Source organism: Carassius gibelio, chromosome A2 (assembly GCF_023724105.1).
Source record: "Carassius gibelio isolate Cgi1373 ecotype wild population from Czech Republic chromosome A2, carGib1.2-hapl.c, whole genome shotgun sequence".
NCBI lineage: Eukaryota > Metazoa > Chordata > Actinopteri > Cypriniformes > Cyprinidae > Carassius > Carassius gibelio.
The window spans coordinates 27,013,444-27,030,091 of NC_068372.1; the positions used below are offsets into that span (position 1 = coordinate 27,013,444).

The 16,648-nt window shown below is 35.4% G+C and overlaps 1 protein-coding gene across 50 annotated transcripts in view; it reads left to right on the plus strand.

The window, feature by feature from the left end:
* The window catches only part of LOC127935459 (muscleblind-like protein 1), a 50,392-nt gene that overhangs the window by 24,848 nt on the left and 8,896 nt on the right, over positions 1 to 16,648 (plus strand). For 19 of the 50 annotated variants that reach the window (XM_052533591.1, XM_052533568.1, XM_052533668.1 and 16 more), the window contains exons 3-5: positions 11,859 to 12,029; positions 13,020 to 13,271; positions 13,953 to 14,192. In XM_052533591.1, coding sequence (XP_052389551.1) covers positions 11,859 to 12,029; positions 13,020 to 13,271; positions 13,953 to 14,192 — 663 coding nt within the window. Of the gene's footprint in view, positions 1 to 11,858; positions 12,030 to 12,258; positions 12,295 to 13,019; positions 13,272 to 13,952; positions 14,193 to 15,761; positions 15,825 to 16,648 lie in introns of those variants that run through there. The other 31 variants (XM_052533406.1, XM_052533520.1, XM_052533434.1 and 28 more) reach the window with 4 other exon arrangements.

Genomic DNA, 16,648 nt, shown 5'->3' on the forward strand with positions numbered 1-16,648 from the left:
ATGTGCTTTGTATTGTTATGTTTGACTTCACCAGCTGCAAAACTGTTGCCTGCAAATCCATTAGCAAAGGCATCTTACTGTTAATGGACTTAATTTTGACAGCAAATGATTTAATCTGGGTTTTCTTGACTAAATGGTAACTAATTTAGAGGGTTTTCCTGTGACGGTGGCAGCTGTAATTATATAGAAGAGACGCTTGGCTTAATGTTCCTGCCCTCTTTTCAAATCAACACAACGCCTATGATTATTTCAGTATACATTCATTATGTTCTCTCCCACAAGCTTGATACTCCTAGGAAAGAAAAATGACAAACAACGCCTCTTTAATATCTTCATTGTTTCTCCTACAATGGGCACTTTTTTTCTGAATTAAAAGGTTGCCTGGCTTGAATTACAGTTAAATAAAATATTACCTGAAAAAAAAAAAAAAAAAATGAAATGAAAATCAGAAATGTTGAACTGATAACTAACAGAAATAAGTTTAATTTGAAATAACATAGAAATTAATAAGTTGACAAAAATGTTACAAATTTACTAGAACTTAAAGTAGTTAAAATAAAACTGAAAATATACAAATAAAAGCCAATACAAAATATTAAAAATAACTATAACAGTATATAAATACAAAAATAACAATGGGTATCATTTATACACAAATGATCTGATATCTAAATGTTTTCACATTTTTCAACATTGTCAAATGCTAAATGTTTTTATTTTTCTCAAGTAACTTTAGGAAAAATTTGATACTGAAACATAATTAAGAAAAGCGAGGAACCTCTGATCAATAAAGTTTTCCTCTGGGTTTTCTTGCAGTTCAACATTCAGTAATAAATTATTGTTTTTTTCTTATTTTGGACCATTTAGCTAGCTCAGCTCAACTCAGTCAGCTTCTACACAAGTCATCATAGCGGCTGGGTCAATCTCATGTTGCACACACTCGAAGCCTTCAAAGCTCACGTCATCTCTGACCCCATATCAACTCAAGTGTGTGTGTGTGTGTGTGTGTGTGTGTGTGTGTGCTCACTCTTTCTGTATATGGCTATTTTTGACACGAAGCTTACATTCCAAAGTCTGAGACTCTGAGTGTCTTTTTAGCTGTGTGTGACTCACTTTATTTACATTCGTTAGGTAATGGCAAACACACAACTCTACACTAAACACCTATTAAAACCCAAAGCTAAACATTATCCTGCTACTGATCTCTAAAGTCAGTTTATTGTATGGCTAATGTTTAGCTCCATCTGTTAGATTATACTCCACCATTAAGTTAATGAGATATCTTTATTATCTCAGTTATTTCTATTTTTTAGGTTGAAATAGAGAAGAAAGAGTTCGAGAAGAGCTAGTATGCCTCAGACATTTTGGGCCAAGATACCAAAGTCTGAGATTTCAACATGAACTCAAACATTTCTTATCAGCTTAATACAAAATCGAATTATACGGACTGTGCTACGCTAAAAAGTTGTTTTTCACTCTCATTTGTTTCTGTTTTTATTTCTCCAAAATCATTTTTAAGAGAAACATCATAGAAAAAAAAAATGATACCTAAAGTGATTGATAGATAGACAGACAGATAGATAGACAGATAGATAGATAGATAGATAGATAGATAGATAGATAGATAGATAGATAGATAGAACTGTCTGTCTTTCTGTCTATAGTTATCTATAGTATCTGTTATTCTACCATTCTATTTATCAGTCTGTAATTCAGATAGAGAAGTATTTGATATACTATATATATATATATATATATATATATATATATATATATATATATATATATATATAAATAAATATATAGACATTTAGTAAATGTGATTAACAAGCACTAGAGAATGGGACTGAACCAGTCTCACCATGTATGGAGACAGAGCAGTGAATGGCCTACAGCAGCCCAACCAGTGTTAGTGACACGCTCATGGAATGTACACTCACAGAAAACACAGACACACTGGGCATTCATTAGAGAATAAATGACTGTTTGAAAGCATAAACATGAGCGCAGTAAATCCACAGAGGACGTTTTCATTCCTGGATCACGCCATAGAAACAAACCAGCACTGGGATCTGACACACACACTCACACCAAGCATGAACCCAACCAGCAGACAGAGAGAGCTGTCCCAGTGTGTCCTACGAAATCATCAATTCCTGCTCCTTCCCTTTCTCTCACGCATCTTTTTCTGTTCTTTTTTTGTTTTATTTAAACATTCACACAAAAAATGTATTACAGCACTACCATATTTTTATGTGAGACACCAGTGAGTTACTTGTTGTATGTGGTTTTTTTTTGGAAATTAAAAAATAAAGTTTGCTCAAATGCAATGCGCTCTGGGAGTCATGTGCACTGGAGGACATGCATATAAGTTTTAAACCTGAATTGGCCCCTGAAAGAGTTAGATAGACTGCTTATCGGGAACAGCCTGACCCTGACCTACTTCAGTGTGTGTGCGTGTGTGTGTGTGTGTGTGTGTGCACTGGTCGTCCAGCCCTGTGTGTCGCTGTGAAAGAGAGCGATTTCACTGCTGCGTGACTCAGCTTCTAGTGAACTCTGGGAGTGGACCCTGCACTTCCTGTAGAGCTGAGTCATCAAAGCTCTGTCTGACAGGAAATGCATCATCAACCTCGACGCATCGATCTTTAAGAGGGAGGGGTCACCAAACTGCATTATTCATTAGCGCATTAACCATAACACACGGACGGTACATGTGATACACCTCATTTCTAGAGATTCAAATTGTTCTTGATCACATTAACACACAGAATTATGTTTGTGTGCTTTTAATGCACATTTTGTGTGTCGCATTCTAGGTGAAATGAATATAGTTGCAGATATTTTTGAGGCTGTGCGTGTTTGAAAACACACACTGTGATGGTACAGATGTGACCAGCCCTCCACAGACTGTTTGCTCAAACCTCATGTCTGTCGTGGTCATGGTCTCCTAGCAACAGAGCCCTCCATCTAAGCCCAGCTCATTCTGATGTGTATTTATGAAAAAGGATTGAAAACACACTGAATGCAATTATCAAAGCTCTGGAATAATGATGAAAGACAGACGAAAGGAGTCCAGTTTTTAAATGCTTGTGAATCTGATGATAGATGCCTATAACAGAGTATATAGTCACTGATTATACAGCTCTTGATTTTGATTGGTCAATCCCAGCATTCTGCAGTAATTGTTTTCGTATAATATCTGTTAAACATTATATTTGAGTGTTTTTTTGTTGCTGTTGCTAGTTTTATGTCTTTTATCACATGGCTGTATCAAATTATTTCAAATCAATATTTCATTTGTTTATTTGCTAAGAAGACACAGAATAATATATAGTCAGCTGGTCATTATTCCATAATAAACCCCTTCGGGGTGAAACGGGATCTCTGTGGTAGTTTATTTTGTGGTAATGACCAGCAGATTGCACGTTGTCTCATAGGAGCTATGATTGAAATGCAATACTGTTTACTGCATACTTAGCAGTTTATACTACCTAATATCTGTTTATACGACATGCTATTAAAATAGTATGTGTTATTGTATGCAGTATGCAACAATAAACATAACAAATATTAATATAATTCTCACTATGACCTCACTTTGTTGCACATTTTACCCAGAGTGGATTAAAAAATGAAGAATCGGGAAGAAATAGATGTTTATTTTGCATTTTTAGTCCAAATTTATGAAAAAATCTGTTTACATTTGGCAGTCTGATCAAATAATGAGTAAAACTTACATTTACTTCCATTCATATCTCTGGAAACGGAAAATTGAGAATTTAAATTCTAATATTTATCAATTGATTTAGTTTTTTACGCCCACCAAGGCTGCATATATTTGTTCAAAAATACAGAAAATATTGTGAGATAGTATGACAGCCGAAAATAGCTTTTTTCTGTTATAATATTTTTTATTTTATGAAATGTATTCCTGTGATGCAAAGCTGAATTTTCAGTAGCCATTACTCCAGTCTTCAGTGTCACATGATCATTTAGAAATCATTCTAACATGCTGATTTGTGTGTGTTATTTTAATTTACTTTTTGTATTTTAATATCGTTTTGTTATTATTTTTGCATATATTTATACCTTTTTGCAAATAATAAATAACTGTAGTAAGTATTTCATACACATGCAGACCACAGCTGCATTTTAGAAGTTATCAGCTAAATGTCTTTGAACAGGACCTGAAAGAGATCACCCCGACTTTGGGGGTAAAGGAGGGAGGGTCGGATAATCCTATGGAGTCTATACGGATAATCCTGGAATTATAATCCTAATCCTGTGTCATACCGGACAGCTCACATTGCTGCTAATCGGCTGTAGCGCCCTAAAGCCACTGTGAACACTCTTAATCCTGTTACTGAGAACCACGTAATCTCAGGCTGATCAGGAAATCATACAGAGAGTTAAACGTCTATGTGCATGCCAGTTATTGCCTACATGGGGACCAGCCAGTCATCTTAATGTCTTACTGAAAATATGAAAATGCTTTTGTGTGAAACCGTCTCACAAACGTGTTTTAGGTTTAGGGATAGAACATATTATTAGCTCAATAGAACTAAATTCTGAGAATAGAGTACACATATCTGAATGATGTTAATTACGGCAGACAGCTCTGTGACCTTTAACCCCACCCTTTAGCTCTGGATGAGCCAGGCGTGTGGTCGCGTGAGAAATGTGTAAGGAAATCTTGACAGGCGTGAGACTACGACAACAAACGTGCACCGTGAGAACCTTGACGGTGTCAGAGGGGTGTGTACGGCACAGAAACTGTTAACAAGAAAAGATATCTCTCTCTGCTTCTCTCTTTCTTTCCCCGCCAGCCACAAAGCTGTAGTCAGAGATGGAGGAATAGATGAACAATGTACAGAAAAAGAGAACTACAGTTTTCTATGAAATATGGTGTAAAACTAGCTACTGTGACGCTAGAGTGTTTTTAGTGTGTTGCTGTGTGCTTGCTAAGATGGTACAAATGCAAAAATTGTCCACAGATCTGGTCCTGTCAGTCACTTTGAAAAGCATTAGTAATATTTCTTCTCCGCAAGCAGCATGATTTGAGATATCATTCATATCCTGAACACAAAATTTGTAAATTTAGTTATATGCCAAGATGTAATAGTTATGGTTAGGGGTCTGTTTAAATCACTAGTCCTTAGTATGAGCAATGATTGCAACACCCAAACAAATAATAATAATAATAATAATAATTGCTTTGGAAAATCATAATTATCACAGAAAAATCAAGATTATGAGATGATGAGATATAGTCTGAATTATGTAATTTACTCATAATTACAACATAGACTAAATTATGACATTTATTAATAATTATGAGATCAAAAGTCAAAAATATTTATATGTATTTTAAGAAAAAGCCAAAATTTAGGACAAAATGTTGAAGTTATGAGACAAAAGTCATCAAAAATCATGACAAAAAGTTTAAACCGACAACAAATGATTGCAAAATCACACGATACTAACTCAATTATGAGATAAAAGGCAAAAAGATTACATTACATCATATTTTCGAGATAAAAAGTCACAATTCTGACATAAAAAGTTGAAACGGCTTCCATGAGAATAAATTCACTTCATTAGTCAAAATGAAGAGCAGGACTTATTTCAGTAATATACAGGCACAGAATGAGGGGGAAATTGTTAGATCACCATTGAGCACTTAGACACACACACACACACACACATTGTAAAACACGTCCGCCAGTAAACTGTAAGTCAGCGCGAGTACAAAGGGACTCTGTTGCTGCGGGACAGCAGTGGCTGACACTATACATGCGCATGAGACCTTCCTCCATCCCCTTCAAATCACACACACTCACTCACACCATTTAATCTGTGCTAGTGATTTTATCCATGTCAGTGATGCTACAGTATATCGATACATTTTGGACACTATTTGTTTGCCTTCACCAGCTGTAAAACAGAAGTTTAGCATGTTTTCTGTGCAAGTGAATGATTCAACACAAAATAACTCAAATATTCCTGTTATAATTAACAACTAAAAACTAAGCTAATTCAATATGATGGTATAAACTGTAGACTGATGATATAAGAGGTGTTTTAGGAGGCCTTTGGACTGAGATTCTCTCCTATCCTTGTACAGTCAGCTAAACTTGAGATGGGCTGAGTTGACCTTTATTCCCCGGAATTTTAGTCCAGCTGTGAAAGGGAACGTCAGCCAATTTGTAATGACGAGAGAACCCTTCTTGTTTCTTGTTTCATTCAGAGAGAGTCACGTAATACTAAATCAATTTTGGTGCAAGAAACTTTTACTGACACTGACATTGACTAAGTGGATTTCAGGGAAGAAAAATGCTACAAGTGTGTCTGCATTAAAGTGTAATTCACAACCTGTGAAATAATGTACATTTGTTTGACAGATATGCACTTAGCTGCAGTTTTTATGTGTTAATTAAATAATTAATTTTGGGTGTTAATTAATTGGTATGTCTGTAAATGTATGCATAGAAGCTGCACCTGAGGTGATTGAAATTTACCTTCTGTGCTTATATGTTGCCATGCACAAGCAGTGACCTGTACACAAGGTCGTTACCTGTCATAGTGGTGCTGGAAAGAGTGCATCCTCTCTCTCTCTCTCTCTCTCTCTCTCTCTCTCTCTCTCTCTCTCTCCCTCTCTCCATCAGCTGTCAGGAGGCCGAGTGATGATCAGGAATGACTTTCTCTCCAGCCTCTCTGATTTCACTGACAGGGCTGTCTGTGGTGCAGAGACTGACCTGAGGATCCGGTTTCAAATGCATTTCCTGCCTTGCAAAACTGGAGGTTTTTTTACCTCTACGTAAAACAAAAAAAACTTGGAAAGGAATATTAGCACTTATGATAGGTGGTTCTTGAACTTGCCAGACAGAAATATATTCAATCGAAATAGGAATTATATTGGATTAAAAAAAAAAATTCGGTTGTGTATATTTAAACAAGGGCATAATAATTGGACATTAAAAAAATGATCGGTTTTCAAACAAAAATAAAAATAAAAATGATGGTAGATCATTGTAACAAAATTCTGTATGACTCAGTCCAGTCAGCTGCTTCTAAAAACAGTGCAAGCTACAAAAATCAATCAATAATTTAATTTAAACAAAATAAAGTAAATGGATAGATAATGAATCTTTGAATTTTATCAGGATGATTTTGCATATTACAATATTCATTATCTTGATTCCTTAAAAATGCATTTGCATTATACAAAAGAATGCATTATTTGTATTAATATATAAAAGTATCCATATACTTTTGGGGTACACTGTATATTATCATTTTTCATCATGGGCACTTTTTGTTGTTTCACAATTCGTTTTTTTTTTTTTTTTTTTTTTTTTTGTGTTAGCAGCTATGAAAGGAAGATTTATTTTGGTCAGAATCTATAATTCTATGTTTAATGTAATTTAATTTAAAGTATTTTATACAGAGTTATATACAGAATACAACTTGCAGTGTACGTAAACCTGGTCAGCTACTGAGAAGTGCAAAGAAGTACAAAATGACAACTAAAGCATAAAACAGTAATAGTTAAATGTTGGTAAGGTTTGGTTAAGAGCTCCGTTGCTCCAGATCACACTACTCTAGATCTAACATTGTCTCCCACTGAATGACTCTTCAGTTAAATGAATCATGTTCTTACATGTGTGTGTTATGGATAGGGGTGAATGGGGTTAGATGGGGTGAGTGTAACTCGACTCTGTTAGCCCTGACACGCACAGCTCGCCTCATATCACCCTTCTCCCATAAACACGTCTTTCTTTCATCCTTCAACTTGATTCTCTCCTCATTCTTTCCCCTTCTTTCTCCTTTTTGTCCTCTTCCTCTGAGCAGATCAGTGAGTGTACAGTAGTACCTCTGGCACATGCTCAGTAGGGCCGCGTCACACCTTTAACAGAACATTCTCACCCACACACCCTTCAACATGCACAGACCCGCATAAACACACACACACACACACACACATACACAGATCCTTTAAACATTTTCATTGCTTACATTCACAGTTGTATCTGACTTCCTTCAAATGTTTGATTGTGACAAATATTAAGTGTCAGTGCAGGAATGTGTGTATATATATATATATATATATATATATATATATATATATATATATATATGTGTGTGTGTGTGTGTGTGTGTGTGTGTGTGTGTGTGTGTGTATAACAGACTGGTGATGTTGATTAGTGGATCACTGTCTAAATGTGCAGGAAACAAAGTCTAATTATTATAAAATTATTTATTAAATAAAATATAATAGCATTTTTATAACATTTTAAAAGGTAGGTGATGTTTTATTAGCGGATCAATATCTTAAGATGTGGAAAAACTATTTATAATTAAAATAATTATTAAATAATTTATTAAATAATATAATAATAATTATTATTATTTGTAGCATTTTAAACCTTGTTTGTGGATTGTTATCTAAAAAAAATTTAACCATTAAATAAAAGCATTATTAAATTATTTATTAAATAATATAATAAAATGATGTATAATTATATAATGTTTTTTTATAATAACAGTAGTTGCACATTAGGATATCAAATATTCCATAATTTTCTTAAATTAATTTTATTTAATTTTAATATTATTATTTTTTATCAAGTGACATTACACAGCATTTTAAATAATAATAAAAAATTTAAATGCTAAGATCATAATCAAAAATGTCTCATTGTTCACCATGTTTTTATGTTTTCTGTAAAATGAGACTTACACTGGAAAAAATAAATAACTATAATAGCAACAGTTGCTAAAGTAGGATTGGTTAGCAACATTTAGCAGGGTTTAGCAGGGGTATGATAAATTAGGAAACTATTCTTGTTATATTTGCATGAGTCAAATTAGCCGAAATGGCGAAGGAACTAAAGTCTCAGTTTTGAGAGAGTCTTCATCTTCTCCTAGCCCAGTGTTGTTTCACAGAGGCCAGCTTCACTAATGTCTTAAACAGATGGCAGAAACTTCAGCTCACAGAATACCAGCCAGACACTCTTTGATTGGCCGGCTCACGGCCGAGTATGTGTGCCTTTTATTTATTTTCTACATGCTCCGTAGATAGGAGCTCAAACTCACGTCACACTTCTAGAAGCTTCTGCTGAGCCTCTGTCTCTGTGGGATATCACTGACCTGTTATACAAAGTGAATTCAGTTGCAATGAGTTCATATTAGACATAAAAGGCTAAAAATAACTTCATATCTTAATGCTCTAACATGTTATTTTAAGTGTATGTGTTACCAGACTGCTAATGTGTTGTGTAAATGTGATTGTTAAACAGGTGTTTAGTCAAATCAAGACTTGTAATAGATAAGTCCCTAGTTTATTTGTGTTGGGAAGAACTCATTAATAGTATTTGCAGCTGGTGGAGATCTTCACTTTTTACATCATCAGTGACCAGGATGAACTGATGACGCCTGTCAGCGTATGATAGTGGAGGAAGACAAACCCAGAGAGGGGATAACATTTAGGGTTGTGCTTGTGTGTGATAGCGCTGAGGGACATCTGACTCCCTGCTATTTTCCCCTCGAAGTGACTGACTTGACCTCTCGCTCACAATGTTTGTCTAACAGGTCCTAGCTGAATTGTAATGTATATGCACTACAGTTCTAAGTTTGGCTTCTTTGTATGTTTGTTTGTTTTTTGTTTTGTGACAGTAAAGACATTTATAACATTACAAAATATTTTTGTGCTTGCTATTCATCAAAGAATACTAAAAAATGTAAAGCAGCACAGCAAATCAGCACTAAAAAGATTTCTGAAGGATCATGTGACACTAAAGTCATCTTTGCATCACAGGAATAAATTACATTTGAAAATATAGTACACTAGAAAAGAGTTATGTTAAATTGTAATAATATTTCACAATATTACTGTATTTCCATCAAGTAAATGGAGCCTTGGTGAGCAAAGAGATTTTCAAAAACATGATCAGATTTCAAAAATCTTACTGACCCCAAACTGTAGAAAGTTAAATTTTTTATTTGTATGCACTTCTGCTATATCATAACTGTAAATAACTTAATTTTATTAATTAGTACACCCCCCCCCCTCCACAATTTTACAGTAATTTAAAAATATTAATAAAGAATGAATACAAAAAGCTGTAGTCAGAACTTTAGTGTAAAATAAAACCACGCTATTTTTTTCTCGGCTCTAACAAAAATGTATCTAAACAATGCTGTATTATGGGATGCCACAAATAAAAAATAATTGAATAATATTTAACGCCCAGAATGTTATTAAATAAATTATAAAATAGTTATTTAAAATATATTTAAAATATAAATTAAAATATAAATATATAATAAATATAAATATATAAATAAATATAAATATAAAAAAAATATGAATTATAAATGTTTTTGTTGTTAGTAGTTTTGTGTTTGTTTGTTAGTTCATGGAAACCAAGTTCCAGTTAACTGCATTCTGTTCAAGCAATTGTAAATGCTTTGCATAAAAGCATGTTTTGGCATTGTGAGTTTAGGAGAGAAGTCGATTCACTCTCCAGAAACATTTTAGCCCTGTGTAGTCATCCAAATCCATCCAGTGATCACAACTGCACAACACTCTCCCAAAGTGCTGGTTGCTGAGATAATTGAACATTTTAACCACCGAAATTGGCAAAAAGGCTTTATTCTGGTCACAGCAGACAGACATGACGACCGGCGTCAGATGAGAGCAGGTTAACGAGCGGCTGATGTCCTGACATACTCGCCTACGCAGCCCAGATAAAGACACTCATCATCTGAGTGTGTGTGGACGGGGGCACACAGGTTACTGTAGATCCATAAACCCTTCAGATGAATTTCTCTCGCACTGATGTGACTCGTTAATCGATTCTCAGCTAATCAATTGAGTGGCGGCCTGTCAGGGCCGATTCCACATGGGCTGAAAGCAGCTTCAGGGTTGCGGTCAGATGCATTAGAGCGGAGGGCTTTCCCGTGCACTCAATACTGTCAGCAGGAATGGGAACAGGGTGTTCCCTCTCTCTACTACTCTCTACAGAGAGAGTGAACCAGAACAGGAGATGCCAGTTGCATGCAATTTACTATTCACTGTTAATTCAATTAATTTTCAAATGCAAAGAATTTCTGATTGGTATACACCCATGCTATGGGTTTAATTTGGTTTGTGTTACTGTACTTTTGTACAGTGTGTTTTGCTGGGTACATTTTTGTCAAAAGTATGTGTCTACTAAAAAATTTGCACGGTGCCTTTTGAGTCTGTGTTATTTCAACATCAAGATACTATTATAGCTTTTATTAAAACGTTTTTACAGTTTCTCTTTTCATTTTCATTTTTGTTTTTAATTATTATAATTTTTCTTCTTTTTTTTACAGCTTTAGTTAGTACATAAAGTGAAGCTCTATGCTGACATTTAATGTCAGTTAAGTTATGTTTTTTTAATTAACTATAATAGTCCTGTTGTAAGTCAGTAGAGCATATTTAAGGAATTTAGAGGAAAATAAGAGAGAAATGGTTAGTCCACCCACAAAATTAATATTATTACTTAATTTACTCATCCTCGTATCATTAACCCTCATGACTCATTCTGCCTAATAACTCATGAAAAAAATTAAATAATAATAAACAAATAATATAGAAAGTCATAGAGGTTTTGAAAAACACAGTGAATAAGTAGGGATGACATAATATTCATGCTTTTAATGTCAGTCTTATATTTATTTATTTTTTTGAATACAATTTTTGTTTTATGTTTTAAATTACTAATACTATTATTTTCATGTGTACAAATGTCACATAAACATGAGTTTAATATATATATTTTTTTTCCTTTTCTTGTCTTCTTCTCACTCTCCCTCTTTGTCTCTCTCAGGGTCGTTGTTCCAGAGAGAACTGCAAGTACCTGCACCCTCCTCCTCACCTGAAGACACAGCTGGAGATTAATGGCCGTAACAATCTGATCCAGCAGAAGAACATGGCAATGCTTGCCCAGCAGATGCAGCTAGCCAATGCCATCATGCCTGGAAGTCAGCTTCAGCCAATGGTGAGGCTCCATTCTTATGACCCCAAGAGAGATTAGGCCGTTTCCATACATAAGGAATTTCTGTAAATGTTAGTCTAATGTTTGTTAAAGTGTATTTATAGCTTGTCACTTTTATGAGTATATGCTTAATTAGGTTTTTATTTTGATATATATATACAATGGCCCGGAAACGTAGTTATATTAATATGTACTAATGATATAATAATAATAATATGTTTAATTTATATAGTGCCTTTCCCAAGCTCAAGGACGCTACATAATGACAGTAAGGAACAAACAATTTTACACATAATTACTTAATGGACAAGAAGGCATTTGCCCAGTCCAAGACATGAGCGATTGCAGTTGCATATATCAATAAAGTCAAAAAAACAAACATAAACCATATTATTATATAACTGACAGCATAGAAAGGTGGACAGTTGAAGCATAAGTCAGGTCCATATGACTAACGGTTCTCAAGGAATCATTATGACTAGTTAGATGGAGTTTTGGAAAAAGTTTAAGAAACACATGAAGGGTTATATTTGAGTTTAGACTTAAATTGATGCAGCGTGGTTAATTCCCTCAGGGCCAGGGGGCCAAAGAGTTCCATAGCTTAGGAGCTATACCAGAGAAAGACCTTCCACCCATAGACTATAGATGAGATTATAGATGCATATACTTATTATTTAGCATCTTTTGGGCTGACATTAGGACGGAGTATGGCAATACACCGAAGTTGAAAGAATGCAGCTATAAATGATTAACTATTGTAACCATGCATTTATTAAAAACATGATAAGATCATGGTATATGAATATGGCAGTCAATTCAATAACATTAAATCATGTACTTCCACGGTACTTAAGTGTATGTAAGTAGTCAAACAACAATGCTTATTTTTTTGACCCTTGACTATATCATTTGCATAAGCCACAGAAACAGAAAGTCGATTTATAGCAGTGTCACTCTATCAGTTTCATTTATGATTATTTTTGTCTGTTTCAGCCTATGTTTTCGGTCTCGCCAGGCCTTGCAACCAACGCCAATGCAGCTGCTGCAGCAGCCGCTGCGGCTGCGTTTAATCCGTACCTGGGCCCAGTGTCACCTGGGCTGATGCCCACAGAGATGATGCCCAGCGCACCTATGCTGATGGCGGGCAGCCCTGGGGTGGCATCCGTGCCATCCGCTGCCAACGCCGCAGCTGCTGCTGCTTCAGCAGCGGCCGCCCAGAAACTGCTCAGAACAGACCGACTGGAGGTATGAGGTCATCAGAGAGCAATGACATCATGACACACTGCCAATATCTCTGTCTCTTTCTCTTTAATGTACACACATTTAAGTCTTAATCTCTGCATACATGCAGGTGTGTTACAGCCATACTGGGTAATATGTTAGAAATAAAGGGGCTGCTGCCCTCTGCTGACCCCTGGATGAAAAACAAGTTCTATAATACTGGCCATGTACTGAATTAAATCATTCTACAAACTGCACAGTGTATAAAGAATATATGTATGTGCAAAAGTATTTAGAATTCACTAATAAGTGTTTTAAGCTGTAGTATTAAACTGCCACACCTGTTTGGAATTAATGTGGGTTTAATATATGGGTTTATTTTTAATGCAATTAATCAAATAATAAATTAATTAGTTATATTTTAATATATTGTATTTTTATTATAATATATTTTTTATATTTGTAAAATTACATAAGGTGGGGTGATCCATGCATACAGAAAGTTCACGTGTTGCACACTATACATACTGCATACGACTTTTTCTTTGTTTCAATAGTAGCATGCCGTTCTGAACACAATTAAACTAAGATTAAGATTACAGGGTTTCTTTATTAATGAAACTTAATTGAACAGTTCAGTAAAACACAAAACTTTGCAGTCTCTCAGTATGCAAAGCGATGCATTATATTTCTGTGTATTTTCAGGTGTGTCGTGAATACCAGCGTGGCAACTGCTCTCGTGGAGAGACGGACTGCAGGTTTGCCCACCCTGCCGACAGCACAATGATCGACCCCGGTGATAACACAGTGACGGTGTGTATGGATTACATAAAGGGCCGCTGTTCCAGAGACAAGTGCAAATACTTCCACCCTCCTGCACACCTGCAGGCCAAGATCAAAGCGGCCCAGCACCAGGTCAATCAGGCCACGGCCGCCGCTGCCATGGTGAGCACATCCTCTACTGTACATCACACACACATTGCGATAGAATGCTGTTCTCATGCATCATACTGTATGTGGAATTAACACTTGGCAGATGGTATATAACTGATCTCAGGTTAACATTTACATTTATGTGCCATATTTAAAAGATGCATTCATTTAAAGGAATAGTTCACCCAAACATTTGCTCACCCTTAGGCCATCCAAGATGAATATAAGTTTGTTACTTCATCAGAAGAGATTTGGAGAAATTAAGCATTACATCAGTTGCTTACCAATAGATCCTCTGCAGTGAATGTGTGCTGTAAAAACAAGTGTCCAAACAGCTGATAAAAACAGCACAATAATTCACAAGTAATCCAAACCACTCCAGTCCATCAATTAATGTCTTGTGAAGTGAAAAGCTGCGTGTTTGTAAAGAAAAGAAAATATCATTAAGAGGTTTTAAATTCAAATCGAGTCCTCCATCCATTATATTGCTTTCTGTAGTGAAAAAGTAATCTCATCTGAATCAGGAGAGAAATATGCACAGATCGAGCACCATTTACAAGCAAGAACAGCTTTCACAACTTTACTCAAATATATTCGTGGATTTTGATGTAAGAGGACAAATGGGGATGGACCTTTTCACTCGAGAGAGTGTTATTATGGATTATTATGAACTCGTATTTTGTACATTTTTATCAGCTGTTTGGACTCTCATTCTGACGGCACCCATTCACTGCAGAGGATCCATTAGTGAGATAGTAATATAATGCTAAATTTTCCCAAATCTGTTCTGATGAAGAAACAAACTCATCTCGATTGACCGGTGGGTGAGTACATTTTCAGCGATTTTTTTTGTTTTTTGTTTTTTTGGTTGAACTGTTCCTTTAAAAAAAAAAAATTTAATTAAAAATAAAAAATAGAGCAGGAGTCCTTAAATAAGGATTTATGACTACTTCATGTTGAATTTCTAGAAAGTGTGTAGAAATAATGTAGAAGGAACTTCTTATGTGGTTACATATTTGATCTCAGGTTAACATTTACATTTCTGAAAAGTTTCAGCAGTCTTTAACAATAAATAAGGATTTATGAATATTTCTTATGCATTACATTTTTTGATAGAGCTCTGTATAAGGTATAATATACCTAGTCATTTCCATTCCCATTTAAACTGCACAAATATGTAATCCATCCTGTCAAGCAGAGGGCAGCGTCATAGTTATTTTTATGTAACATTTCTGCACATTAAATGTATGTTTGCAATCCAGCGCAATGTTATCCACTGTTGACGTATTACAAGTATGTTTACTGTCAATGAAACCCTGTAAATGTTACCATAATTGATGTACTTGTTCATTTAATCTCAGTACAGAGTTTTCTAAAACAGAATGGACTGTATTTCTGCATGCCTTAGTCCTGATATCCCCCTATATACTGCATTCCAATGATTTGTTTTTATTTGTTTTTTTTCTCACCTACCCGAAATGCACTGCTGCCCCCATGATGCACCTCTGCTTGCTGTTTATGTTAATGCGCTTGAACCCCATTGGCCCATTGCCATCATGTGCTCGCTGCCTGCTAATTAAGACTCAGTCGGCTGTCAAATCACTGAAGCGACCCCTCGAAGCCACCTTTGACCTGGTACTATGACCTTTCACCTTTTTGCTTGGCATGTTGCTTTATTGTAGTGTCTTAACAACAGAAGAAAGATAATTTGCAAGCATAGTCCTTTTGTTATCTGTTTATTTAATGCCTCTGTTGTGTTCTATGTTACCATATCGTGTGATCAGCTGACTGCGGCAAGCATATTGAGCAGCTGTGAAACGAAAAAACGAGATATGCAAGTCTGCCGCAGTCAGATCATCACACGTGTGTTATTCCAGGGCATAAAGACAGGGCTAGATGTTCTAAACTCTAGTGACATGGCTTCTATATGTTTATGTTCAGTATGCATGTTTAGGATCTCTGTGTAGTGCATGTGTCTATGGGAGGGGTAGCAGCAGAAGAATACTAAAACTCCACCATTAAAGCAACAGAAAAGATCTAGTCTCTTTCTCACACTTATCATGGAGTGGGCAGTGCAGTTTATTTTCCTTTTTTTTCTTTTCTTTTTCTTTTTTTTTAGTTATTTTCGTCACTTTTGTCTGCAAAACATTTGAGTAGTGCTACGCTTGCTTCATTTGCATTGAGTTAGCAGTATGGATGTTGTAATGTTAATGAATTAATACTTTCCTGATGTAAAACTAATAATGTAAATCACAGATGTTCAGTGCTAATTTTTGTTTTATAGCGAGAGGAACTGGCTCTTTGGCTTTGGCTTGTGCCGTAGACATGTATTAGCTGCCGCTTGCTTGCTTGTCTGTCAGAATCGAGCCCTGTGATGTTTTGCCCTCTGATGATAATTCTGTCTTTTTCTTGTTCCTTTCCTGTCTTTACTCTCTTCTACACGACCCAACCCATTCCCCATTTCCTCC